Here is a 25958-nt window from a genome sequence, read left to right on the forward strand (position 1 = left end):
GGCGCTGGGGTTAGTCGAACAACATTGTGTGCCAAACATGATCTTTCATTTGCTCATAGTGTTGTGACTGTGCCAGTTCACGCTCCAAGTTGGATCATCCAGTTTGCTTAACGAAATTGGGGGCTCAGCTCCTGCTAAAATTATATCCTTATCAAAGTAGTAGTTGTTTGGCTACTTCGCTCATTCCATTCTTGGCAACTGCTAAATTGCTAATGCTTGCAAATTGACCATAACGATTAACGAGCTTGCCTGATGATCTAATTCGAATCAATCATTTGTTCTTGTAATTGCAGAGTGAGGATAAGCTGACATTTACCCCTAATGATCCACGCTCTCTAATGAAGCTCAATGTCGATTTCCGGACCATCAAAGGTACCTACCATCTGTCTGTATGTAGTGCTGGTTTCAGGAACACACTGGACTGGAGTGTTTTACAAAATCAAAGAACTGTCATTGTCCCGATGACTGATGTGCCATGAGTCTATTACCAATTAACTGTGTAGATTTGTGGGCATCTCCTGGATGTGGTTTGTGATTTACTGTGGAGCTTTTTGAAATTATATACAAGAAGAATTGCATAGTAACTGAATAAATACATCCAAGGCTACATATTAAGCTGTGCCAGAGTAGGTCACGCATAGTGGTTGAGGAAACAGTTTAAATTGATTTCATCTACATTACGAATATGCTTGATGGTAATTTTGGAGTTTATTCTTCCATGTGCTTCAGGCCACAAGTTCAACAAAGTAGATGGGAGCAAACCAACACCACCATTATTGAATCTTTCAAAAGATTCTGACAAGGTATGATCAATTAACTTGAAGCATCCCGTCGTGTTCTGGTTTTAGGCATATGCTCTAAATTTGTTTCTTTCACCGAGGTGATTGTGATGTGCATGCTTTTTTTCTTAGGGCGGTGGCTACATGTTTGAGTTTGATAACGTTGGTAGCCGTGACTCATGCCGCGACTTTGTAGGTAATGGCTCATTCAGAATAATCCATTTGCTACATTGTTTTCTGCCAGACTTAGTTTTAGTACGCTGTTATGTAAAAACTATATATCACATACTTATAATTATAAACAGATACATTGTTTCGGAACTGATTTTTCTGTTTAGATAGATGGCTATTTAGTTTTCTAATGTTACCTTTGGTGTCTACTGTGATTATTCTGATTTGGAGTTTCACCTCTAGTCTATACACTTATTGCCAACATAGCGCGTAGGTAACTGATAACATTGTCCTTTCAGCTAGGGTTTTAGGCAAACATCAGGGTATTGTACCTCCTAGACCAAATGCGCCTCCTGAAAAATCAATTGCGTCAACTGGGCCAGATCAGCTCAGTTCTGCTGAAATGGAAAGACGGATGAAATTGCTGCGAGAAGACAGGTAATATGATTATTCTAAACACCCCAGCCTGTTTCTTCTGCTGACAACAACATGAGGTAGTGATGATAATATAATGCTAAACCACAATGGTCTAAGTTGACTTGCTCTGTAGTAATTTTCTGAGCTCTTGCATGCTTGTTTTTTATTATCAACCGATTCTGTTTTTTTTCTTCTTGTGAAGTATATATTTGGCTTTTGGAGGTTCACTTAAGTTAAAGAGTAAATTAAAGTTACGCTCTTTTGGTAGTCTTTACTGACCTGTCTCATCATCTTTGATGCAAGTCTGTGCCACATCATGAAGCTGTTTTAGTGTAGCTGCTAGGTCGAGAATGATATGCATTATATGTGTCGTAACTATATATCTTTTAAAGAGCCAAAATAAAGTGCAGATGTTGAAATGTTTTCATTCCACCTAACAATCTTTATATGGACTGTCATTCAGATATATTGTATCAGTAGTTCACCTCAGGACCATGTTCATGCTGCTAGGTTAATGAATCATACGTAGTAGTTGTTTTGATTAATTTGTCAAAAGAGAGAATGATACAGAAATATTTGTTAGCTATCTTAACCAAAATGAGGAGAACATATTTATGTTCTATTAATGACTTGTTGAACTCTTTTATGTTTGGCAGTGAATTACAGAAGTTACATAAGAAGTTTGTTCTTGGCAATATTCTGCAAGAGTCTGAATTTTGGGCTACAAGGAAGGTACTGCACTTATACATTTTCTGTTCGTTTCATGGTATACTTGTGTGATTTATTCAGTTGAAACCAGTACTTATAAGGCCTTTTGCAGAATTTACTTGATGATGAAGCAAGCAAAGCATCAAAACAAAAGCCAGGTTTCAAAAGTGCCATGCTAGCTGATGTTAGGCCATCCGCTGATGGGAAGGTATGCTGTGTTTGTTGTTGTGGGCCCATCCTATATGGTATATTATGATTGCTTCTGTTATAAATTAATAACACTGGTGATTGTTCATGATGCTAGTTTACTCATTTCTACTTTATGTGTAACCCTTTACAGACGAATAAGGTTACTTTCAGTCTGACTACTGAGATTATCCATCAGGTACGTTTTTTCTACTTTAGTCACGAACCATCATCTAAATGCAGGTCTGCCTGCTAGTATCATTTTGATTTTTTTCAACTGTCACAAGTGCAGTACTATGCTTTAAGGAAAAGCTATATCTGCTTTTCTGGCAATGGGATTTGTAAACAATTGTTTTGTTGAATGAGTTCCACTTGATCAAGTACTGATTAGCTCATACCTAGGAGTTGTCCACTTCCTTCTCATTCTGCTCTTATTTAGTTATTCATTTCATTCTCCACATACAATTAGATTATATCAATGCATTATCAGCCCTCGTTAGTCATTTACCCAGACACAATGGGGCTACATTTAAATGACTGCCAAGAAGAACATTACCCCCTTTCACCCACACCTATAACCACCCATGAGGCCACACCCATCATTACCTCGTATCTCAATCCTGTCGATCAGGATTCCTTGTAACTATAGTCCTTGCTCCAATAGGGCTTATTCTGGTCCTTGAGCTGGGCTGCATCTCCTCAATAATATTAGTATACCTGGCATACATTATTAACCGTATAAATGCTAAACTACGATTGTTAATTTGGATGTTGAGAACTTGCAACACTTAGATGTCTTCAACAAATAACTTGATATGAACATCGTATATTTTTCGATGTTTTGCAGATTTTTGCAGAAAAGCCAGCCGTGCATCGGGCATTTTTAGATTATGTTCCAAAGAAGGTAGATACTGCATATTTTTTGTACTGTTTTCATGTGCTTGCCCTTGGCTTTAGGAAGTCTCGGCTTAAGTTCAAGTTAATTTTGCAATATATCTGTATCGGTATAAAGTGAATTTGTATTCTCATTGAGGTTTGTTTTTTCCTTCATCTCTCATGTAACCATGTCCACATAAAGTTGTCGGAAAAGGACTTTTGGACAAAATACTGTAGAGCTGAGTATCTACTTAGCTTAGGACAAAAAATACTTTAGCGGCGAAAGCTGAGGCTGCTGAAGATGAGGAATTAGCTATGTTCTTGAAAAATGATGATATACTTGCCAAGGAGGCAAAGCTCAAGGTATGATTCTAGTTGTATATTGTTGTAATCCTGCCTATTTTGAGATTCTTCTTTTGTTTTAGTGACTAAATTCTTGTTTACAGATAAAACGAGTAGACCCAACCTTAGACATGGAGGCAGATGCAGGGGATGACTACATCCATCTTGCGGCGCGTTTGTGTTGTTGCCTTTTTGTTATGTCTACAATTTCACAAGGCCAAGTGGTTTATCCTTTTCTCGTAATGAACAAGTTTTTCTGCTATTTATTTATCGCAAATTTGCAATTTGTAATCTCATGAACTACCTATCCTATCTTAAAAGTGTTTATTGTTTTGTCATATAGGATCATGGGATTCTCCGTGATGGCAGCAGAGAGACAGTTGATGCTGATAGTGAGTTGGCTAGGAGAACACTTTCTCAGGATCTGAATCGGCATGCTGCTGTTGTTCTTGAAGGGAGATCAACAGGTAGAAGTTTTGTGCTCAACCAAAAAGTTTTCATGTTATCTATGACTATTATGAGATGATACTGACCCCAGATATTTGGGTATGGTAATTGCTAACAGTTCTTCTGCAATTACACTTCTTTATTCTGACTTCCTATCCATCTGAATTATGTATTCTGGCTCTAATTCTTCATTAACCAAATCCTGAAAGATAATACATGGCAATAGTACAAAACAGTCGTCCTAAATTGCTGGTTGGTTGCAAACTATAACGTTGTAGACTTGTAGTGGTTACTTTGTGTTGGTGGCTTTCCCTTTCAGATCGGAGGAATTCTGCCTTTAGGTTTCATTTTCTAGCTCTGCAGTTACTTATTGGCTGTTTAATTCAGGGCATTATATGTTTTTAGTGCCTAAGGTGGTTATATTGTGTTATGTGTGCTTTTGCAGATGTCGAATCAACTGATACGAAGACTGTGGCTGAAGCACTTGCAAGGTCCAAGAAGGGTTAGAAATTATATTGCAGTGTGTGTTTTCTTTCCCACCTTAAATAGTTTCTTATTTATGCTGATGAGTTATATACTGCAGAACCACCTTCAAGTTCTGTTTCTGAGGATACTAGTCATGAGAGATCGTTAAAGGTGGCCCGCATGACTGAGATAGAGGATTTGCAAGCTCCACGAAGTCTCCCATATGCACCACTTTGTATAAAGGTAAAGATGGTTCATATGTCTTAAGAGCAGATGTATCAGCCACAGTAATATATTGCAGGTTATGGATTCTTATGCCTTTCTTGTCTTATAGAATCCTCGAGAATATTTTGATTCCCAGCAAGCAAATGCTCTGAGACCTTTAGGTGGCAGTAATGATGGAAGAAAGGCCCGCAGCTGCAGCCTGAGTACAGATGACGCATTCTGTCATTTGATGGATCAAATATCTTTGATAAAAGATAATAAATTGAACATTCCAGTTCTTCAGGCAGATGTGGCCCTTAAGGTAAACAGTTTTACTTGAGACCTGATCCTATGATCCCAAATCCGCATCTTCTATAGTTAATTTTATGCGTATTAGGACATGTCTTCTCAAAAGATCTGGTCTGTAAATATAGCTGATTCAGTATTAGGTCCATATCGAACAGATACGATATTGGTTTACACAGAGAATATCACCTAGCTCTAAAAAGGCTGCACCTGAGTGCAACTTCGAGTAAGAAAGAACAAGCCTTCTGCTACCTTTTACCGGGGCATTGCTTTAACAACTATAGCTGATCTATGATTGGAGGGGTTCAAGCTTACGTATTTTTATTAACCGAGATGCTTTTTTTTGTTGGAGTACTTATCAAATCCAGGGGAATGTACAAAAATTGGTTTAGAAAACTGGTACTAGTTTATTTTGCTTGTTTGACTTATGGGGGTACAGATCGCACCCTCATCCTCTATTTTTTTTTTGCTCCTGTGTGTACTATATGGTTTGGAGAAAGCTTGTATTGACTGTTTGTGTAAATATTTTAATAAAAGTTTACTGTCGGGGTGTGCTCTATAGTTTTCTGGTAAAAAAAATACTAGTTTGACTTAGTGTTTCTTTCCAATTCTTAATGTGAGCGATCCATTTATCCCATCCCTTTCCAATTCATAGAGTTTCATTCCAATTCTTAGAGTTTCTTTCCAATTTTTACTGCTTCTTTCCAATTCTTAGAGTTTCTTTCCAATTCTTATTGTTTCTTTCCAATTCTTAGTGTGAACTATCTTGGACTTATCATGTCATCAACATTCCAGTAATTCAATTTTTCCTGTACAAGCACATATTTTGCATGATGTTACTGTGGCTTCTCTACTCTTAAGCTATTAAATTGCGTGAGCAGGAAAACCTAACTACCTGCATGGTATGGGCCTAGGTTCTTAATGAATTGAACGAAGGAATTTCGCGTTCGCGGAGGCTTAATCTGAAGAATCCACAAGACAGTCTCCTTGGTCATCTTCCACACCGTACGCGAGATGAACATATGGATGTGAGTTGCTTTATGTCTTAGGCAGATGTACTATAGTTTCAGTTCTTTCTAGAATATTTGGCCTGATGTACCTTTTTTGTATGTATATTCTGTTCAACTGTTCTAAAATCATCTCACTGTACGAGAAGGTTTTGTATGTACATTTTATTCTTGTATTGACGGTGTTTCTTGTGAACTATCTACTTTTTTTCAGCATTGGACGGCTATCCAGGAGTTGCTGCGCCATTTTTGGTCATCATACCCTATAACAACCACAGTCCTTTATAATAAGGTGTATCATCATTCCTATCTTATTTGCACTATTTTGTAGCCAATGGGAAGATTATTCGGGCGGAACTTTGTAAAATTAGCTTAGTGGCTAGCTATATTTTGGTTCATAAAGTGGTTATGGGAATGTAGTTATCCTGGTTCTCAAGAATCAGAAGAATATCATTGCACATTAAAAGCGCTGTGTTAACTAATGTGGATGCAAGTATAAACGAGCAGCTTTGCTGGTTGAGTTTAATGTGTTGCCAACGTTGTTGTCTGTTTTCTCACTATTAGTAATTATGGAGTTAAATGCAGTGTTGTACCGTCATGAACTTATGATCAAAACTGACCACCACCAGTTATTGTTATTATACTGTTGGCTATAAAATGCATTTAGTAACTCTGTTTGCTTTTGGTTTTCTCATACTGCATTTTGATTCTAATAAAAAACCAATTGTTAGAAAATAGCAGGTGTTACATATAATCGAGTATTGATATACATAGCGTAACTGTAAATCAAGAATGTCTGGACTGATGGTCTTGTTCCACTATAGTCTACAGTTTTTTTCACTAATTCTAGGCAGTCCAGCTACCTGGTAGGACTGCTAGTATGATGAACTGTCTGACTTAGTTAAAACATCCAGACCCATTCTTTTTAGTATCAATGGCTTCAATGTTTATGTACTTGTCCTCAGGTTCAAAGGGTGAAGGACGCAATGACACAGATATATCAGAAGTTACAGGTAAATCTCCCCCCAGCACAGTTGATACATGGATTTTAATATACCCTTTTTTGATGCCCCTAAAACGTGCCATTGCAACTGAGTTTACTGATGCTGTATTTGAATTATATTTGAATGCATTGTTATGGAATTGCTTATATTGTTGCTAAAAGGTTGGTGATTAGAGATTTCATGTGCAACTTTGTACTGCAGGATATAAAGGAATCAGCACAGCCTGATGTAAGACATGAAATATCTCAGCTTGTGAAGCCCATGACCCAGGTTCCTACCATTCCTTACCGTGTATCATTACTATACACTAAAGAGCTTTATCTGGACTTTGTTGTGATGATGCAGAGCAAAACTATGCCATTTCCCTTCCTCATTAATTAACTGGATACATCCATATTTGTATTTTCTGTAAACTGAGGGGAAAAGTTCTGCTTATTTCCTTAATAAAGCAGAAGTACACTGATCATAGCTAGTGTTTGTTTTACTGCTTTTATTTTTATTCCCTGTTCTTCATCCTCATTTCATCACCTAATAAACCACGTGACACTTATCCCCTAAAGACATGAATCACCGTGGACTCTAGGAACTTTTCAGTAAGCTGATTATATATTATTTCCAGGCACTGGATGCTGCCTTCAACCATGATCTCGAGCAGCAGCAGAAGTCTTCAAAGGCTGGGAACAAGCCCAACGGGTTTTGAGCAGAGAACGCCATGCAATATGGATTCAACTCGATTGCTGCTAGAGTGCGAGGGCCACTGCGCCCATGAGCTTGCCGAATTGCTGTCCCATTTAGGAGCTTGCATTTCAAGAGGCAAACCCCCGAGGCTCGATTTTGCCCTGTTGTTTTATTTACATAAAAAATACACGTGATGCAAATAATATTCTGCACATGCCAATTTTGTAATGCGTGTTGATTCAGGCATGTTACTGGGAAAACCCTCACGGTTGCAATGTGCAAATGATTACACAGAGAAAAAAAATCCCAAGAAAAAAGACAGTTACAACACGTATGCCTATTCCAAAATAAGTTATGTTCCAGGCATGTAAACGGTCTGTAACATGCAGCTTCTATAATTATTGGGTGGACTATTTCTCAGAAAACTAAGTTGGTTCTCAGACGATGTCATCAAATCTTAGATGCAACTCATGCGGCAACTGTTATGACTAGCATGAATCGCGAAGTAAATCTAACTGGTTAGATAAGTTGTATTTTCACTTGCAATTGAGATTTTTTAGGTGTAACTTCACTTGCAACTAAAAAAAAATTCTAGTTGCAACTAACTCGTCTACGTGAATCACGATGCAATCAAACGGTGAGAACTATCAAATCCCATAATTATTTCTTTGATTGACATGATGTTACAAAATTATGGGATACAAACGTACAACAAATATAACAAATTAAATATAAATTGCATACCAAATAGCCGAATTATGCAGTACTTTCCACCGCTAGAATGGTTTCAAAACGGTGTGATGTAACACTGGGGCAGTGCGTGGTTTGGTCGAGCAGTGATGGCTTTTGCTGCTGGTTCCCAGTCTCGACACGTCGCTGCAGCTAGCTTGGCGAGACGTGCCTGCGCAGCTGCCCGGAAGGCAGAAATAGAGGCTAGCTGCGTGTACTACGATTACAACATATATATGCAGTTTGTTCCTCGTGTATGCCCGTTCTGCCCCGGGAAGAAGAAGCAGGATTACCGTTACAATGAGCTGCTTCAGCATGCCATTGGGGTGGGTGCATCCAACCGCGCTGCCAAGGTGAAGGCAAACCACCAGGCCCTGGCCAAACTTCTCAAGACTGATCATGCTGATGCGGCAGGCTCATTGCCAGCGCGACAAGCCGAAGCACTGTTTAACCCCCCTAAGCCTGTGCAAGATCAGGAGCTGTATGTTTATCCCTGGATGGGCATCCTCGCCAATGTTCCAGCAGAGCAAACAGAGAAAGATGGAGCTACTGTGATGCAGCAGCTAGATCGTTTCAAACCCTCGCGGATTAATGCTGTGGATTCTTCCAATGGGTACACTGGGTTTGTGGTTGTTCACTTTGAGAAGGATTGGATTGGGTTTAAGGATGCCCTGGCATTCCATAACTACTACAAATCCCGTCATCTGGGTAAAATGGATTGGAATGAGGCAGGTCGGCGGGGAAAGTATATTTTTGGTTGGCTGGCAAAACAAGGGGATTACAATTCAGATGATCCAGTTGCTAGGTTCTTGTCAGAAAGAGGTGAACTGAAGACAGTGTCGGAACTGCAACTTGAGGTGTCCCGGAAGACTGAGACTCTCATAACTAATTTGACAAACCAGATTAGTGCTAAGAGCAAGTATTTAATGGAACTTGAGTGCAAGTGTAATCAGATGGATCTCGCTCTTCAAAGGGCCATGGAAGACAGTGACTCACTGCACCAACGCTACAATGAAGGTACCCTCGTGGAACTGCATTAATGGAAAAGTCTCATGTGCTACACTCTTTTGCATTGCTGATATTGATCATGTCTAGTGTTTTATGTTTTATCTTGTCTTTTGTGCAGAAATGCGAAATATGCAGTCTGCTGCCCGTGAACATTCGCGGAGAATTGTTCAAGAGACTGATCAGCTGAGAAAGCATTTGGATGAGAAAGAGCGTGCCATCAAAAGGAGATCCAAGCAACTAAGTGAAATTGTTGCTCAAACTGACATGGAAAGAAGAAAACTGGAGAATGAGAGGAAAAAGGTATGAACCTTCCACCCCTTTGTTCTACGTTATTCCTTATTATCTGCACCTATAAGTATATATATGTAAGAATAAGAGATAATTTGGTGTCATGTAAAGGCTATCAGCAAACCGACATTTGTTAGTTACCTCTCTGTTTATTGCTTTAAGATTAGCACCTCCAGCTTCTTCTGTCCATCATTACCTTGACTGCAATTAAATAATTCCATAATATTCAGCATCCCAAGTGGAAAGAAGTAATGTATAGTTGCATTTCTTTACTAGTGTCACAAACCTTCAACCACCTCACCAAAAGTCGCAAAGGTCCCTGAGAGTTTTCTCTGATGTGTAAAAAAGAAAGTCATGTGGTCCTGCCATATTAGACCAAATCAGTGACTCCACAATCAATATATAGATTATTTTCTACTACACTGTATATTTCTTAGTATGGTTAATCGATGCTTGTCTTAAAAAATGAGCAATAGAAGTTTGTGATCTGACCAAGTGTCGAAGACTAGTTATTTCCGTCTACTTTTGCTTTGTATTGAGCCAATATGTCAGTGTGGCGCGCTTGGCAGGTTCAAATTTCAACCCTAACACCTCAAATATGGTAGAATTTTCCGTCTAAACCCTACATAGATTTCCGCAGTAGTAAGAAAATGGACATATGATTTACTGTTTGACTGAACTTTCCTATGAAAGAAAAGGGACTACCTAGAAGCACCATGCATGGGTAATTGATAGGTGATCAAACAAACAAGCTAAATGCGTAGACAATACCCTAAAAAGTTGTGTTGTTTTCCAAAAAAATGAAATGCATGCACAATATAGGTTGTCCTTTACCTGTGGCACAGAACCTTTTAATTTTCATAATAGCCACGTGGGTACCTGTAATAAAGTGAACCGTCTTACATTTTGAACAGCAACAGGGGGGTTATGCTTGGCAGTGAAAATAATAATACTTTAACACGAATGAACAACTATGATGATATGAAGTATCAGCATCAATAAAATGAAGACATCAGAAGCAGAAGTTTTTTTTTTCTGGAATAGTGGAACAGAAGTGATGAGATAAACCTTTGTAATCTTTGCTGTCTGATTCAAAATTTGTATCTCGCAAACAGTTACTCCAGGCACATCTGGTGCACAGCTAAATTATTGGTATTTCTAAAGAAAGGCAGAATTGTCTATATAGCAAATTCTCATATAATTATCTACCCAGGAGAGCACAGCAGACTATGCTCACCCGTTAGCTCGTTTGCACATTCTTTTGTCAATATGACAGCACAAGCAATAATTCGAAACGTGATAATATGCTAACTTGTGCCATAGGCGGAGGCTAGTGGATAACAAACTGGTCCCTGGGTCTTCCTTAAGCATGTGTGTTCCTTGATTAGTTAGTGCGACGTGGAGCTCTTTTGCTTGCTGAGCATCAAACTATAGCCTAGTTTCATCAAATAATAAATGTTGGCCCCTCCTTAATTTTGCTGCATGCTGTCTTGTGCATTCTTTTCGCTAGAAATTTGAGAATGTACAATTGCTCTTATCACTCACAGGGCACATAGATATCAAAGTAGTAGCTAGGTTGTCACTGAGACTATTACATACTTCCTCACCACTTTCACGAGGACTTGGCTATAGTGGCCTACATTTTGGATTTTTGTCACAACTTCAACCCTGGGCCTCTCCATTTAGACAAGCCAAAACTCACTTATTTTGCTAGAAGGAGATTGCCTACAAGCAGCATCACTGAAAGCTTGCAAGGTTAGCAGTGAGAGGCATTATCCTTATCTGATGCATCATCCTTAATTCATCCTAAAAGCTAATAGACATGCCATCCCTGCAAATTCAAAAAATGACAAGAAGTTGCCATATACGAGACCAAAGCATGTATCACTGTATTTTTATTTCAAGATTTTCTTATATAACTATCATGATCACTACTTGCTTGTCATTCAGAGTTCCTACTTTTCTGGTGCAGTATCAAAATGAGTCATAAACACAGCACAACCCATCACTACAAAGTTTATAAAACTGTACCGCAACACATCGACCGGCCAGCGGCCACGCCACATGTTTGAGGTCTAAACATATGCAAATCTGAATTATTCAGATAATGGAACAGTAGCGAACACATCAACCCCCCTCAATAGTAAAGAGTATAGTATCTATGTCAGAATTGAGTCTTTTGTGGATATCGATGGTAGTCTTTCTAGGGCGTAGGATGCCATGTTTCTTCATAATTTGTCTCTGTTTATCTATCTATTGATATTTTTTCTTTTTAATTAGCATCCTAGCATGCTTGTGACGATATTTTTCTAGACCAAGCTTGCTGGATAATTGTCTTACTGCTAAACTAATTCCTATGCAGAATGATGGTCAAAATGATTCCCTCAACATGGCCAGAATTGAGCAAGAGAAAGCCAATGAAGGTGTGCGAATTCTTGTTGAGAAACATAAGGTATCCATTTCTACCCTCCAATTATTGGTTTCATTCGAGTGTCTTTTGAATTCTAGAATCTAGAATTTACTCTAACATGTCAAATACCTTCCAGAAAGAGAAGGAAGCTGCTTTGAACAAAATCCTGATGTTAGAGGAGCAGCTCGATGAGAAGCAAAAGCTTGAGCTGGACATAGAACAACTTAGAGGCAAACTGGAGGTGGTGAAACACATGGAAGGAGAGGGTGTTGATGTGAAGAAACGCACTGAAGAGCTGACTAAGCAACTAGATGAAAGAATGGATGCCATGGAGCACATGGATGAGCTAAATCAAACTCTGATCATCAAGGAGAGGATGACTAATGATGAACTGCAAGATGCAAAGAAAGAGCTGATTAAGGTAACGTGATGTACTAGTCTTCTCCTAAGCAAGTTCTGCACAATTTTAGCTTATTTTGATTAATCAAGTTCTGCACAATTGTACCTTATTTTGATTAGAATCCCTTCCAACTTCTAAATCTTTATGTCCTGAGACATGAGCATGTGTGAATGTCTAACATCTTTGTACAAACCCTCCTTGTGAAACAATCTTTTGAATTAATTGTTATATGCCAATAACCAGCAGCTTTCAAGGTTGGATTAACGTCTGCCGACTGCATGTCCGCAGTTTTTAGCAGGTGTTAAGCATTGACTGCAATTGCTGTTCTTCTTTTGCCGCGGTTACTAGTTAATGGCACAATAATATTTTCCCTTGTACGTTTTATCAGATGTGAACAAAATATAAAAGTGATGCCACTGCCAAATTTATTTGCCTGCATATCAGGACATTGAATCACTTGACTTGTTTTTTGTAGGGCTTGGCTGATTTGTTAAACCCTCGTAGCATCATTGGAATCAAGAGGATGGGTGAACTGGATGAGAAGGCGTTTCTTAATGCTTGCAAGGAAAGGTATGGCGCAGAGGCCGAAACAAAGGCTCTTGAACTCTGCTCCCTGTGGCAAGATAATCTTAGGGACGCTAATTGGCATCCTTTCAAGGTGGTGGCCACCGGTGAAACGCACAAGGTACGCCCTCATCTTGTGCAGTTGTTGCTGACAAGTACATAATGCAGTGTTGACACGATGTTGTGTGTCTCCAGCAAATCATCGATGAAGGCGATGAGAAGCTGGTGGGCTTGAAGGAGCAGCTCGGAGAAGAGGTCTACAAGGCTGTGACCACGGCACTGCTGGAGATCAACGAGTACAACCCCAGCGGCAGCTACGTGGTGTCTGAGCTCTGGAACAACAAGGAGAACAAAAAGGCCAGCATGGGGGAAGTCGTGGACCACATCCTGAAGCAGTGGAAGCTGCAGAAACGGAAGAGGTGATTTATGCATCAATACTGGAACAAGCTAAAGGGGTTTCATCTTAGAGGTTCTGCAGATTAGACAAGACTACCCAATGGTTTCCTTTTCACTATGCTTCGTACTTTGTTGGTAGACTGGAATTTTATCTGCTTCTCTGAAGGCACACTTATGTATGTCCCTCTTATATCATTCCTGAAGCGTCCACTTTGCAAGAACCGACTGAAACAACCGTTTTGGCTCCTGGAACTAATTATATCTTATATCCGATCATGTTTGGCAGATTTGTTCCTTTTTACTGTATTGCATGATCTTTCTGCTGTTATCATGGTACAACTGTTATCTTTGTTGTGATGTGATGCTGGGTAGGCAGTAAGAGCTTCAGTGACCGAAGCACAAGGCACTAGCTGCTATACTTGAAATTTCTACATGTAGACTGAAGGGCTGAACTACTTTAACATCTTTGTCTGCATTCATATCTGTGGATTATTTGCAGCAATATCTACGTTTAATTTATCAGAGTCGTCAGGACCAATTGTGCTTTTGATGGATGTTACTTGTGTTATAGTTTTTTTTTTTTTTAGGAAAAGCCATCATGGCAACTTTATTGATCAATAAAAAGGGCTACATCGTCTGTAAGCAACTCAATGATAAAATTTGGCGGATCCTCCATCCAAACTGAATGGGGTCCCTCCGCCTTACAAGCAAGAGTATAAGTCACCCTATTACTTTCCCTATCACTATGAGAAAAGATAACATGGGCAAAACCCCTAGCGAGGAAAGAGCACTCCTCATAGATAGCAGCGGACGCTCCAATGGAGTTACCCCCATCGAGCATAGTAGATACGACATCCATACAGTCACTGTTTACGATTAGCTTCATACACCCAATTTGATTTGCCAAAAGTAGCCCATCTCCTAGAGCTCTTGGTTCTGCTGTCGCCGCATCCGATATAGAAGGAATGCAATTATTGCAAGCAATATGAAAATACCGCGACCATCATGAATGACAGCGCCTGTGGCTCCCGTGCATGTCTCGGCAAGAAAAGAGGCATCAACATTCCATTTGCAGTATCCTTCCTTCGGTTTCTCCCAACCTTCATTTTGGACCTTCACATTCTTCTTGCAAGCCCTAAAGTTAATTTGTTGTTATTGCCGAGATTTCCTGGGATAGTTGAATCTGTGGTGATTGGTAAACTGACGATTTACCGTTGGCTTCTGATTAGCCGTTGTATAGGCTAGGTACCATACAAGTTGAATGGCAACCTCAGGCAATAAGTAATTGTTTACAAGGGACTCTTCGTCTTTGATGATGGCCCTTTGTTGGGCGTAAGCAGAATTGTGAAAGGATTGCGAGTATTACTAGACGAAGTTTTTTTTTTTTTTTTTTTTGAACAAGGAGTGGCGCCACCAAGTTGGGAATGCCATCTAGTTTGTCACTGTCTCACTCACATGTCGGACCTACACACCATCCTCTCGTTTTGGGAAGTGTTTGCAAAACAGAGCAGGGAGGATGCAGAGAGTGTGGATGGCGCAATGTCAGTGAGACAAACCCTCGAGCAGGGAGGATGCACAGAGTGTGGATGGCGCAATGGCACAGAGTGTTTGCAAAACCGACGAGCAGGGAGGATGCAAATCGTCGTCGTCCATGATCGCGGCGGCGAGGGGTTGCTCGTTCTAAACTGTTTCTCCTTCCCACTTCCCACTTTCAACCTAGGCCGCTTCTCCATGCCACTATGCCAGTTTGGGTGCCACTAAGCCATGATCGGGCGCCATCTTCGTCTGGGTGTCGTCGGTGCGCGCTCCCTCACAACGGCACCCATCCGGCGCGCCCATGCCCCGTCAGACCACTACTGCCGACTACAACCGCCTCCTCGCCGGCTACGCGAGGCCACCTGGCGGCCGCCTCGCGGACGCGCGCCAGTTGTTCGACAGAATCCCGAACCCCGACGCCGTCTCCTGCCACTTCGCCCGCGGCGCCCGGGAGCTCTTCTCATCGATGCCGGCCAGGGACGTCGCGTCCTGGAACACCATGGTGTCCGGCCTGTCCAGGAACGGGGCCGTGGAGGAGGCCAGGGCCGTGTTCCTGGCCATGCCGGCGAGGAACTCCCGTCTCGTGGAACGCCATGGTTTCCGGGTTCGCCTCCGCTGGAGATATGGGCAAGGCGGAGGCGTGCTTCCGGGACGCGCCGCAGAAGGAGGACCCGGTTCTCTGGACCGCGATGGTGTCGGGTCGGGGTACATGGATGCCGGCAACGTGGAGAAGGCCATCCGGTTCTTTCACGCAATGCCAGTGAGGAACCTGGTCTCGTGGAATGCCGTGGTTGCTGGCTATGTCAAGAATTCGCGCGCGGAGGATGCCTTGAGGGAAGCTGTTCGGTGAGATGCGTACAAGGGATGTAGTTGCATGGAATGCAATGATTTCCGGCTACGCTCAGCACGGGGATGGACGAGAAGCTATCAGATTGTTTGAGAAGATGAAGGATACAGGAGTTGAGCCAAACTGGATTACTTTCGTGGCAGTGCTGACAGCTTGTATCCATACTGGGTTGTGTGATTTTGGAATACAGTGCTTTGAGAGTATGCAGGAAGCCTATGGAATTAAGCCCCGGGTTGATCATTACTCTTGCATGGTGGATCTTCTCTGTCGAGCTGGTTTGCTTGAAAGATCAGTAAACTTGATTCGCTCTATGCCCTTTGAGCCACATCCTTCTGCATATGGCACTCTACTGGCTGCCTGTAGAGTTTATAAGAATTTGGAGTTTGCTGCCGGAAAGCTAATCGAGCAGAACCTGCAGAGCGCAGGCGCCTATGTACAGTTGGCAAATATTTATGCTGCAGCAAATCAGTGGGCCGACGTCTCTAGAGTGAGGCGGTGGATGAAGGATAATGCAGTGGTCAAAACACCCGGGTACAGATGGGTTGAGATAAAGGGTGTAATCCATGAGTTTAGATCAAATGACAGATTACATCCACAGCTTCATTTGATTCATGGAAAGCTGGAGCAGTTAGAAGGAGCGGATGAAGGCAATGGGTTATGTTCCAGATCTTGATTTCGCACTTCATGATGTAGATGAGAGTCTTAAGGTGCAAATGCTAATGCGGCACAGTGAGAAGCTCGCCATTGCGTTTGGCCTGATTAGTACTGCTCCTGGGTTCACCTTGAGGATTTTCAAGAATCTCAGGATTTGTGGAGATTGTCACAATGCTGCAAAGCTCATCTCCAAGATTGAGGATCGAGAAATGACATGTATTTTTTTTTTTTTGCAACGGATGTCTGAAGACAGGAGCTCCTGCGACCCGGGGGGGCGGCGGCGCCCGCCCCTCCTCGAAGACTAACACCCCGCCGTCGCTCCTCTGCTCCCGTCCGTCTCCGGTCGGGGGTGAGCTGGGCGGACGGTTCTGGGTCCTAACGCCGGCGGAGGAGGACGCGGAGGCGGTGAGCGAGGCCAGCGACGACCTCCCCTCCTCTCCAGGTTCGGACGCAGGTAAGCCTTCCCCCTCCCCTTCTCTTGGTCTCTTTCTTCGGGCGGCGGAGGCGCTGGGGGGCTCCCTCCGGTCGGCCCGGCGGTCGGCGTTCGCGCCTGGCGGCCGCCTTTCGAGGTTTCCCTCCGGTGGTGGAGGAGGGGCTGGCTCCGCACCTGGTCGGAGCGGCTCTGCGGCCGGCTTCGCTCGCGCGGAGGGTCGCCGGCGGAGGAAGTTCCCGGCGCAGGACTGGGTGTCCGGCCGGAGCCCGTCGACGGAGCTTGGGACGCCGGCGGCGGCCGTCCCTGGTGCTTCGGCGCCGGAGTCGTCGGAGGCGGCGGGGCGGGATGTCGATAGGGCGGACGAGGCAGACCCCTTCCCCCCGCTGCTTGTTGGGCTGGGCCTGGGGGGCGATGGGCCGGCCTGCTCCCTGACCCTGTCCTCTGAGGCCCAGGAGAGCCAAAGGGCGATTGAGCTGTGGGCTGAGACCATTGTGTCGTCCCAGGCCCTAAAGCGGGACGCGCAAGGCCCTGGCCCGGTGGAGGCTGCGCCACTTATCTGGCTTTGGATTCGCAAAGGGAGTTCGAGTCTGGAGTTAGGGTATCCTGCGTCGGCTCAAGACGTGCGCCGCCATCACCGAGCCGCGCGCAAGATTCGTCGAGCAGAACCACCCCCACCGCTCTCGCGCTCGTTCGCGCAGGTAGCCATGGAGCGGGCGGCTGGAGGCGGATCGGGAGCGGGCGGCGGCGCGGGGGCCGGCGGTCAACGGGGGCAGGCCGGCAACAAACGGCGCCTGGATGACCGTTCCGTGCAGCGGCGGCGGGCGGCCGCAGGGGGCGTCGGGAGCTGGCCGTGCGCAGCAGCAGCAGCCGCTGCAGCACGAGGCGGCGCTCCGGGAGCGGGCCCTGGTGGAGCAAGGTCGGCGTCGGCAGGGGCAGGGGGCTCCAGGGCCGGCGCGGGTGACAACAACACCCCTCCCACCTGGTGGGTGGCGAGGGAGAAGAAGAGGGAGGTCCGGCGGCTCTCGAGGCGGTGGCGCCGCCCGTACCCCCTTCCATCCTGGAGCTCGGCAGGGGCCGGGCTTCGGAGACCGCGGCGGGCAAGCAGCCCGTGGCGCTGGGTCGTCCTGCGGCGAGCTAGGGGCCGAGCCTCGCCACTGCCACGAAGGGGGAGGCGACCCCTGCCTCCAACATGGAGTGCTTCAAGTGCGGGAGGATGGGTCACTTCCAAGCTAGCTGCACCTTCCCGCCGGTGTGTCTCCTCTGTGGGGTGGAGGGGCACAACTCGAACGCTTGCTTGTCCAAGGGTAAGCAGCCGGAGCTGCGCATCCTCGGCCAGGCGGTACCCGGGGAGAGCTTCTTCTACCTCGACTTCGACGAAGACGAGGACGAGGCTGAGGAGGTGACCAATGGGGCGGTCATCTCCTTTCGCCAGGTGGCGTTCTCTGCGCGTGACCTCAGCCGGGAGCTGCAGCACCTGGTGGAGGCCGACTGGGACTGGCAAGTCCAGGAGGTGGGCCGCAATGAGTTTGCGGTGCTATTCCCATCGCGCGAGTCGCTGCAGTTCAGCACCCGCAGTGGTCGCCTCTTCATGCCACTCAGTGGGACAGTGGCGGACATCAGGCTTGCGGACGCTGACCCGGCCCCGGTGGAGCTCCTTCAGGAGGTGTGGGTCAAGCTCACCGGGGTTCCCAAGCGCATGCGCAGGGCCAACCGCCTGTTGGCAGGGTTGAGGATGTTGGGCTGGCCGATGGAGGTGGACGAGGACTCGCTTCGTTGCCGCCAGCCCGTTCGGATGCGCATTGCTTGTCGCAACCCGGACAAGCTCAAGGGAGTGGTGCAGGTGTTCCACAAGAAGCAGGGGTTCAACATTGGCATCCATGTTGAGACTCTGGCCGGCCCGCCCGGATCGGCTCCACCACACTCTCCTCCGCAGCCTCCACACCCTCGGGATGAGGATGAGGATGATGACGATGACGTGGATGATCTCTCCACCTCTCGAAAGGATTCGGAGGAGCGAGAGGACCGTGCCCGTGCGCACGAGGGTGATAGCCCCTCCGGCAGGGGGGTCCCGAGCGGCTCACATGGCCAGGCCACCTCTCCGGGAGGCGCTAGGCGCTCCCACGCCCAGCCGGGTATTCCCGAGGCCGTTGTGGCTACCGTGCTACCCACTGTGGAGGAGCCGCTGGGGGCGGGCTTGGACCAGTATGGGAGCAACCTTCGCTCCCCCTGGCCGGCCCCCCTAGTGGTTCTTGAGCAGGCTCGCGCGAGTCGGTTGGTGGTGGAGGCGCCGGTCGGGATGGGTCCCGTGCCGGTTCAGCCGGCCTCGCCACCCATCGAGTCCTCCACCCTCATCACCGTGGACTCGGAGGACTCCACTCCAAAGGGCTCTCCGTCCAAGGACCTAGGTGGGGCGGAGTCGCTCGTGTCGATTGGGGTCCTCGACTGCGATGAGTTGATGAGGGAGGCGTCGGAGTTGGACGAGGCGACTGTGGCGCAGTCCGATGGTCCAGGGGCGGGCGTCCCGAGGAGGAGGCGCACGAGGACGGTCCCGGCGGAGCCAGCACGCAAGAGCGCTCGCCTCACAGGACCGGGTGTGGCGACCCCGGTCTTGCAGAGGGCGCAGGAGAGGACGGCGACCAAGAACCTCGACCCGTCAGGTAAACTCGATGACTTTGCTATTCTTCCTAAGGTTTCCGATGCACACCTTCTGAAGGTTACACACGACTCGGGCCTTGCTTTTTCTTGTGAAACGCACTCGCCCCAGGAAGCCCTCTCCCTGATAAGGGCCAAGGAGGAGGCGCAAGCAGCGCTCGCCCTTGCGGTTTTTCCCAAGGAGGTGGAGGCGGCACGCTCCGTGCCCCTTGCCCCGACGTCGTCTGTCGTAGTTGGGACTATTGCAGCGACGAATAGGGAGACGGAGTCCACGTTGGTGGACATCCCTGTGATGGCTGCGTCCCAGTCCAACTTGGGGCGCTCCAAGGCCGTGTTGGCTTCCCGCCGCGGGCGGAGGAAGGGAGCCCGTGCGTGATGCGGGCTGGCTTCTACAACATCCGTGGGTTCGGTCGGCCGGGACGACGGACGCAGATTAAGGATTTCATTTCCCGAGAACGGCTTGATTTCGTAGGCTTGCAAGAGACCATCAAGGCCTCTTTCACCCCCGCGGAACTTCTAAGCTTGGATCCGCATGCCATATTTGCCTGGAAGTCCATCCCCGCGCAGGGACGCTCGGGAGGCATGCTCCTCGGGGTTAATGAGGATGCATTTGAGATTTTGGAGTGGCATTGGGGTGCCTTCTTCATCCGGGAGGATGTTCTGCAACTGGGTAACACTTCTCGATGGTCGATCTTCGTGGTGTATGGCCCCGCGGATCACCGGAGATCCGCCGACTTCTTGGAGGAGCTCACGGCGGCGGTTACCGCCTGCCCCTTCCCGCTAGTGGTGGGAGGGGACTTTAACCTGATCAGGGGATCAGATGACAAGAACAATGACAACATCGACTGGCCGCGAGTCCAGAGATTCAATGATTGCATTGCTTCTCTCGCGCTACGGGAGATTCGCAGGACGGGGGCTAGGTACACGTGGACCAACAAACAGCTCTCCCCGGTGCGCTGTGACCTTGACAGGGTGTTGGTGTCCCCCGAGTGGGAAGGCCTCTTCCCCTTATGTTCCTTGTTGGCGGATACCATCATCGGATCTGACCACTCCCCTCTTGTTCTTAGCTCCGGGGAGGAGTTAGGCAAAAGGAGTTCACGGTTCTTCTTCCAAAAGGGTTGGCTGGAGAAGCCGGATTTCCATGATCTGTTGGCGCACCGATGGCGGGGGCTGTTGAGAGACGCGGCTCAGTGTCAGGACCCGGTTACGGTCTGGCACCGCATTGCCGCAGGCCTTAGACAGTTCCTGAGGGGCTGGGGGGCCAACCTAGGGAAGGAGGATCGGGACCTCAAGGCTGACATCTTGGCGCAGATCCGGGAACTTGACGGTGTGGCGGACCATGCGGGCTTAGATGATGAAGGCTGGGCGCTGCGGTACCACCTTGAGGGCCAACTCCTCCACCTCTCCAGGGTGGAGGAAGAGTACTGGAGGCAGCGTAGTAGGGCCAATTGGCTCATCCAGGGGGATGCGAACACGGCCTTCTTCCATGCTTTCGCCAATGGCCGGCGGAGAAAATGTGCTATTCCGAGCCTCATCAGTGACTCGGGGATCATTACTGGTGAGAGGGAGTTGCAGGCTCACATTTATGACTTCTACAGAGGTCTGATGGGGGCGCCGGGTGAGCCGAGCCTCCTGACGCTTTCCCCCTCCATCTGGCATGCCATTCGGCGCGTGTCGGACGGCGATAATGACTGCCTTATGCTCACCTTCTCTGGGGAGGAGATGGACATTGTCCTGGCTAGCATGAAGCTGGATACAGCACCAGGACCGGACGGGTTCCCAGTGTTCTTCTTTAAGGAGTTCTGGCAATTGGCTAAGCCTCTTATTCTGGCAATCGCCAACGATTTTGCTCTGGGGAGAGTTGACATTGCCAGACTCAATATGGGGGTCCTATCCCTCATTCCCAAGGTTCCTGGGGCGAACGATATTAGACAGTTCAGGCCGATTGCGCTTATCAACGTGATTTTTAAGTTTGTGGCCAAAGCGTACGCGATTAGGTTATCTCCAATTGCGCATAGGACGATTAGCCTAACCCAATCGGCTTTTATTCGGGGTCGTCATATCCATGAAGGGATCCTGGCTCTGCAGGAGATCATTCATGAGACCAAGTCCAAGAAACTTCGGGGAGTTTTCTTAAAATTGGACTTTGAGAAGGCATATGACCGGGTGACATAGGCATCCCCAATGGGCCTGCCGAATATAGTACCCGGGATTTACTGAAGGCCCACGACCCGAAGTTTGTGAAGCTCGGAAGCCCAGTTAAGAGATAGTTTGGAAAGATTTGTATTAGGAATAAAGAGACTTGTAACTTTACGGGTGGAACTCAAAGAGTCCCCCGGAATCTGTAACCTTGTGTAATACGAAACCCTCGGCTCCGCCTACTTTATAAGGGGGAGTCGAGGGACAAAGAAAGTATCGATTCCATTGTGTTACCACCAGATTTTAACCACGCCAGGAGGTGGGCCGTGATTGAGGTGGGCTTGGAGATTATGCACGGGAAATATTCATGAATCGGCCTCGTACAAAGGGTTTGGGCTAGATTGCCCGTGTATCTGTAAATTATAGTAAGTTACGTGTCGGTTAGGATTAAAAGATAGAGTTTAGCTCGTACACGGTTGGGATTATTCCCGAATTAGACAGTCTACGGACTATAAATATGTATCTAGGGTTATTGAGAAAGGAGGACGATCACGTTCACAACAAACACAATCTAGGCGCATCGCCACCCCTTGTTTCGAGGGTTTTCTTCCGGGTAAGCGCCATGCTGCCCAGATCGCATCTTGCGATCTGGGCAGTATCAGTTTATTCGTTATTCTGTGTCGCTCGTACTGAAGCCTTGTTGATGGCGAGCAACACTGTTATCATAGATATGTTGGGGCTAACATCGATACTCTTTCGATATTTGCTTAGTTATGTTATCCCTGCATATCTAGCTGCCTTTACGCCTGTCCTAAGGTGTAAAGGCAGCAACTTGCTTGATCTTTATTCAGTAGATTTGATCTGTTATAGTTGTTCCTTGTTCTTCAAGGAATTGGCTTGATATCTGCATGATTAGGCCTTGCAAACGGATTGAATGATCCAGCAATGCGTAAAGTATGGTTTGCCGATCCTAGGGGAGATGTTCCGAGAATCGACTCTGTGTTGGTTTTTAGGCCTTTTTTAGGGTTAGTTTTCTGTTGTCTTTCGCATCTGCCAGGCTCAATTACGTGTAGGACGTTCCAGTTATGCGGTGAAAACCCTAGACTGTCGTAGGTCAATTTGACTTGATTTTGGTAAAGCAAGACCCCCATGTTGCCGTAGATCTAATACGGACCATGGGATAATCGGCTCCTTGAGCCGATTCACAGGGAAACCTGAGAGCCGATCGAGGCTCGAATTTAATGTTTACGTGTCTACCATGCAGGAGAATAATCGAAGCAATCCATCACCTTCCTGACCAGGTATAGGTCAGGTGGCACGCCCTCGCAACAGCCGGGACGTGTGCCGGAGCTTTGCGGGCCGTCGCCCGAGGGACCAGGGCCCACACGCAGTCCTGGGAGCCTCCCGGCTCTTCGTGTTGCTCGTCGCTGCCCGCCGGTGGGTTTTGGCAGGCAACACATTCTGGCACGCCCGGTGGGACGCTCTACAGCAACGGCGTCGACATCTGCAGCTGTGATGGCGGAGACACCAATCACGTACGAAGAACTGCCTGAGGAGCACAAGAAGAAATATGATGAGATCAAAGCTGTCTTCGAAGCCGATCTCATCGGCTCTTTTGAGAGGACCCGTAAACATGGCATTCGTTGGAAAGGGTTCTCGCCTGAAGGCGTTCTCGATGAGGTGGATCTGTCTGTCCCTTCGGAAGACCGCACCAGAGCTCTGCGCCAGGAAGTTAATTACATGGTGGCTCATTCGCTACACCGTCATTCTGAGAGCCTGGTAAACGCTTTCGAGCGTATTGCGGTTCGTGTAGTTCAGGAGATCATGAAGCATCAGTACTCTCCGTCAGGGCCTGCCCTAGGAACTCACCAGGGAGAGATACCGTTCCAAACCAGACCGCAGCTGCCATTCGCGCTGGCAGCTCCAGAGCCGCCAGGTTCGCCGGCATATGTCGTTTACAAGATCGGAGGCGATCCTAGCGATTACCAGTTCCTTCAAGAGCCACCTAAGGAGATCCCACACGGATACGTGTGCACATACGTGCCGGACTGCAATAACTTGGCGCGCACGAATCAGATGGCAGCAGGAGGGATTTCTGGAGCGGACGCTGATAAACAGGCATGGCTAGCTAAATATGCCACCGGAACGAGTCATGAAAACTCAGCTCCTGCAGCTAATACCATGGAACAGATCAGTACAATCTTGAGAGACCAGTTCGGCCTTTTGCCAAAAAGGAGAATGGTCGGCTATTCCAAGCCATATCCCAACGAGTACGATTTGATTCCACTACCGCCCAAATATCGGCTCCCTGAGTTCTCAAAGTTCAATGGATCAGAAGGGTCTAGCTCGATTGAGCATGTGAGCCGATATTTGGCACAGTTGGGCATGATTTCAGCGTCAGACCCATTACGTGTGAGGTTCTTTGCGCAGTCTCTCACAGGACCAGCTTTTGGGTGGTACACCTCGTTGCCGCCAGATTCAGTCCGGACGTGGAAGCAGCTGGAAGAGCAATTTCATATCCAGTATCACTCAGAAGCTACTGAGGCTGGCATTGCCGATCTGGCTCAGGTGCGGCAGAAGCGTGGAGAAACGGTGGCGGAATACATCCAGCGTTTCAGAACTGTCAGGAACCGATGTTATTCGGCTCGCTTAACTGAGAAAGAAGCAGTCGATCTGGCAGGATTGGGCCTCGCCACGCCGATCAAGGATCTGGCTTTCCAAGTGGAGTACAATTCACTGGCACACATGGCTCAGAAATTAACACTGTACGAGCAGCGCCACCCGGAATTGTACCAAGACAAGTTCAGGCGCCCGGTAGGCCTGGTCGAGACAGAAGAAGCAGGAAACTCTGCAGAAGACCAGGAAGTAGCCGTGGCTGAATGGGCTCGGGGGGCAGATCCCATGTCCTGCAAGTGGGTGAAACAACAAGGGCCAGCAAAAGGGTTCGACTTCGATGTGAGCAAAGCTGAGCAAATATTTGACTTACTGCTCAAAGAGAAGCGGCTGACGTTACCCGAAGGACATAAATTCCCTACGGCGCAAGAGTTGAACGGGAGACCGTACTGCAAGTGGCATCATTCGTTCACCCACATCACTAGTGACTGTAAAGAGCTGCGTCGGCAGATACAAACGGCGATAGAACAAGGCCGTTTGATCTTCGGTCAGTTTGCTATGAAGGTGGACACACAACCGTTTCCTGGTGTTAACATGGTGGAGCACCATCCACCCACAAGGCGTCAGCTGGATTTCTCACTCGGTGTTAACATGGCAGGGCCTGTATACCACCATAGCAGGTATGAGAAAGAAAGCGGTCAACCCCGCGGTAAGGAAAAGGAAGAGGCCGGCCCACGCGACCGGCCCCGATACGATGATAGGCGGTACGTCACCGAGGAACAAGTGAGAAATGTGCGATATCAACGACCACTTTCCGCACATCTCCTTAACAAATATGAGCGCCAGTACGATCGCTGCCGGCGGTACGATATAGACGACGAGAGGTACCGTCAATCTGACGTAGACGACGAAGGGTATGAGCGTCGCGCTAAGGGAAAGTCGAGAGAGCAGGAAGACACCGACAGACACTGGATTTGTCCTTTCTTTAAGCACTGCTGGGATTCAGGTATGAGCCGATTGCCTACAATCGATAACTGCCCGGAATGTAGACGGCAGAAGGAAGACACGGGAGAAGTCTCAGTGTTCAAACGTCTAGGGCCTCTCCCACCTCGGAACAAACGAGCTGAGTCATCTCGAGAGGAAGATTTCGAGGAATCAGAAGAAGAAGATGAAGAAGAAGATAGATACCACAGGCCAAGGTGGTGTCCTGATGGACTCAGTCATTCCCAAAAACGTAGGGTTCAACGGCTACGTAGCTTGGAGGAAGCCGAGGCGCAATACCTGCACACGCTGAGGAAGGCACGGCCCGATCTGTCCGTAAAAATTCAACAAACCTTGGACACGGAGATGCGTCCACAGAAGAAAGAATGGCGCCCTAAACAGATAAAAGCCGATGCGAAGTCATCGGCTGGCACGAATATGGTGTTCATTCTTCCATCGGAGTTTTGTGCTCCAAGAGTCGACGGAGCACCAGTGGCACAGTTGGACTGCGGCCCGCGGCCAGTCATCTTTGAGAAGCCACGAGACAAGAGCTACAAACATTTGAAGGCCCTGTACCTAAGAGGTTATATCAACGGGCAGCCTGTCAGCAAGATGTTGGTTGACACGGGGGCAGCAGTTAACATAATGCCATACTCCATGCTGCGGCGTTTGGGACGCTCTAATGCCGATCTGATCAAAACCAACGTCACACTGAGTG

General features: G+C 47.0%; 2 protein-coding genes and 1 pseudogene across 2 annotated transcripts; all 3 read left to right on the forward strand.

Moving 5' to 3' along the window:
* The first annotated feature begins 298 nt into the window (after positions 1 to 298).
* On the forward strand, positions 299 to 7661 carry LOC127299059 (general transcription and DNA repair factor IIH subunit TFB1-1-like). The gene is given in 20 exon segments (XM_071820549.1): positions 299 to 372; positions 730 to 803; positions 912 to 975; positions 1250 to 1388; positions 2024 to 2099; positions 2188 to 2283; positions 2416 to 2460; positions 3109 to 3165; positions 3340 to 3387; positions 3390 to 3500; positions 3584 to 3649; positions 3823 to 3946; positions 4372 to 4428; positions 4510 to 4634; positions 4726 to 4917; positions 5816 to 5929; positions 6123 to 6200; positions 6874 to 6921; positions 7114 to 7182; positions 7532 to 7661. Coding segments are annotated over 20 exon segments (1698 nt in total). The 5' UTR covers positions 299 to 338; the 3' UTR covers positions 7613 to 7661.
* A 768-nt stretch (positions 7662 to 8429) lies between these two features.
* On the forward strand, positions 8430 to 13588 carry LOC127303293 (factor of DNA methylation 1). The gene is made up of 6 exons (XM_051334039.1): positions 8430 to 9336; positions 9446 to 9627; positions 11978 to 12067; positions 12162 to 12446; positions 12901 to 13110; positions 13185 to 13588. The coding sequence occupies exons 1-6, from the start codon at positions 8430 to 8432 to the stop codon at positions 13410 to 13412; spliced, it is 1902 nt and encodes a 633-aa protein (XP_051189999.1). The 3' UTR covers positions 13413 to 13588.
* A 1634-nt stretch (positions 13589 to 15222) lies between these two features.
* Positions 15223 to 25958, forward strand: part of LOC127303292 (pentatricopeptide repeat-containing protein At4g16835, mitochondrial-like) — a 53720-nt pseudogene continuing 42984 nt past the window's right edge.

The sequence above is a fragment of the Lolium perenne genome, chromosome 5 (assembly GCF_019359855.2).
Source record: "Lolium perenne isolate Kyuss_39 chromosome 5, Kyuss_2.0, whole genome shotgun sequence".
NCBI classification, from domain to species: Eukaryota; Viridiplantae; Streptophyta; class Magnoliopsida; order Poales; family Poaceae; genus Lolium; species Lolium perenne.

What these genes read in the sequence shown, in the direction of transcription:
- LOC127303293 (XM_051334039.1), top strand. Translation starts at nt 8,430, where the DNA reads ATGGCTTTTGCTGCTGGTTCCCAGTCTCGACACGTCGCTGCAGCTAGC. An exon ending in GCACCAACGCTACAATGAAG is followed by an intron (nt 9,337 to 9,445) that starts GTACCCTCGTGG and finishes TCTTTTGTGCAG; the next exon opens with AAATGCGAAATATGCAGTCT. An exon ending in CCACCGGTGAAACGCACAAG is followed by an intron (nt 13,111 to 13,184) that starts GTACGCCCTCAT and finishes GTGTGTCTCCAG; the next exon opens with CAAATCATCGATGAAGGCGA.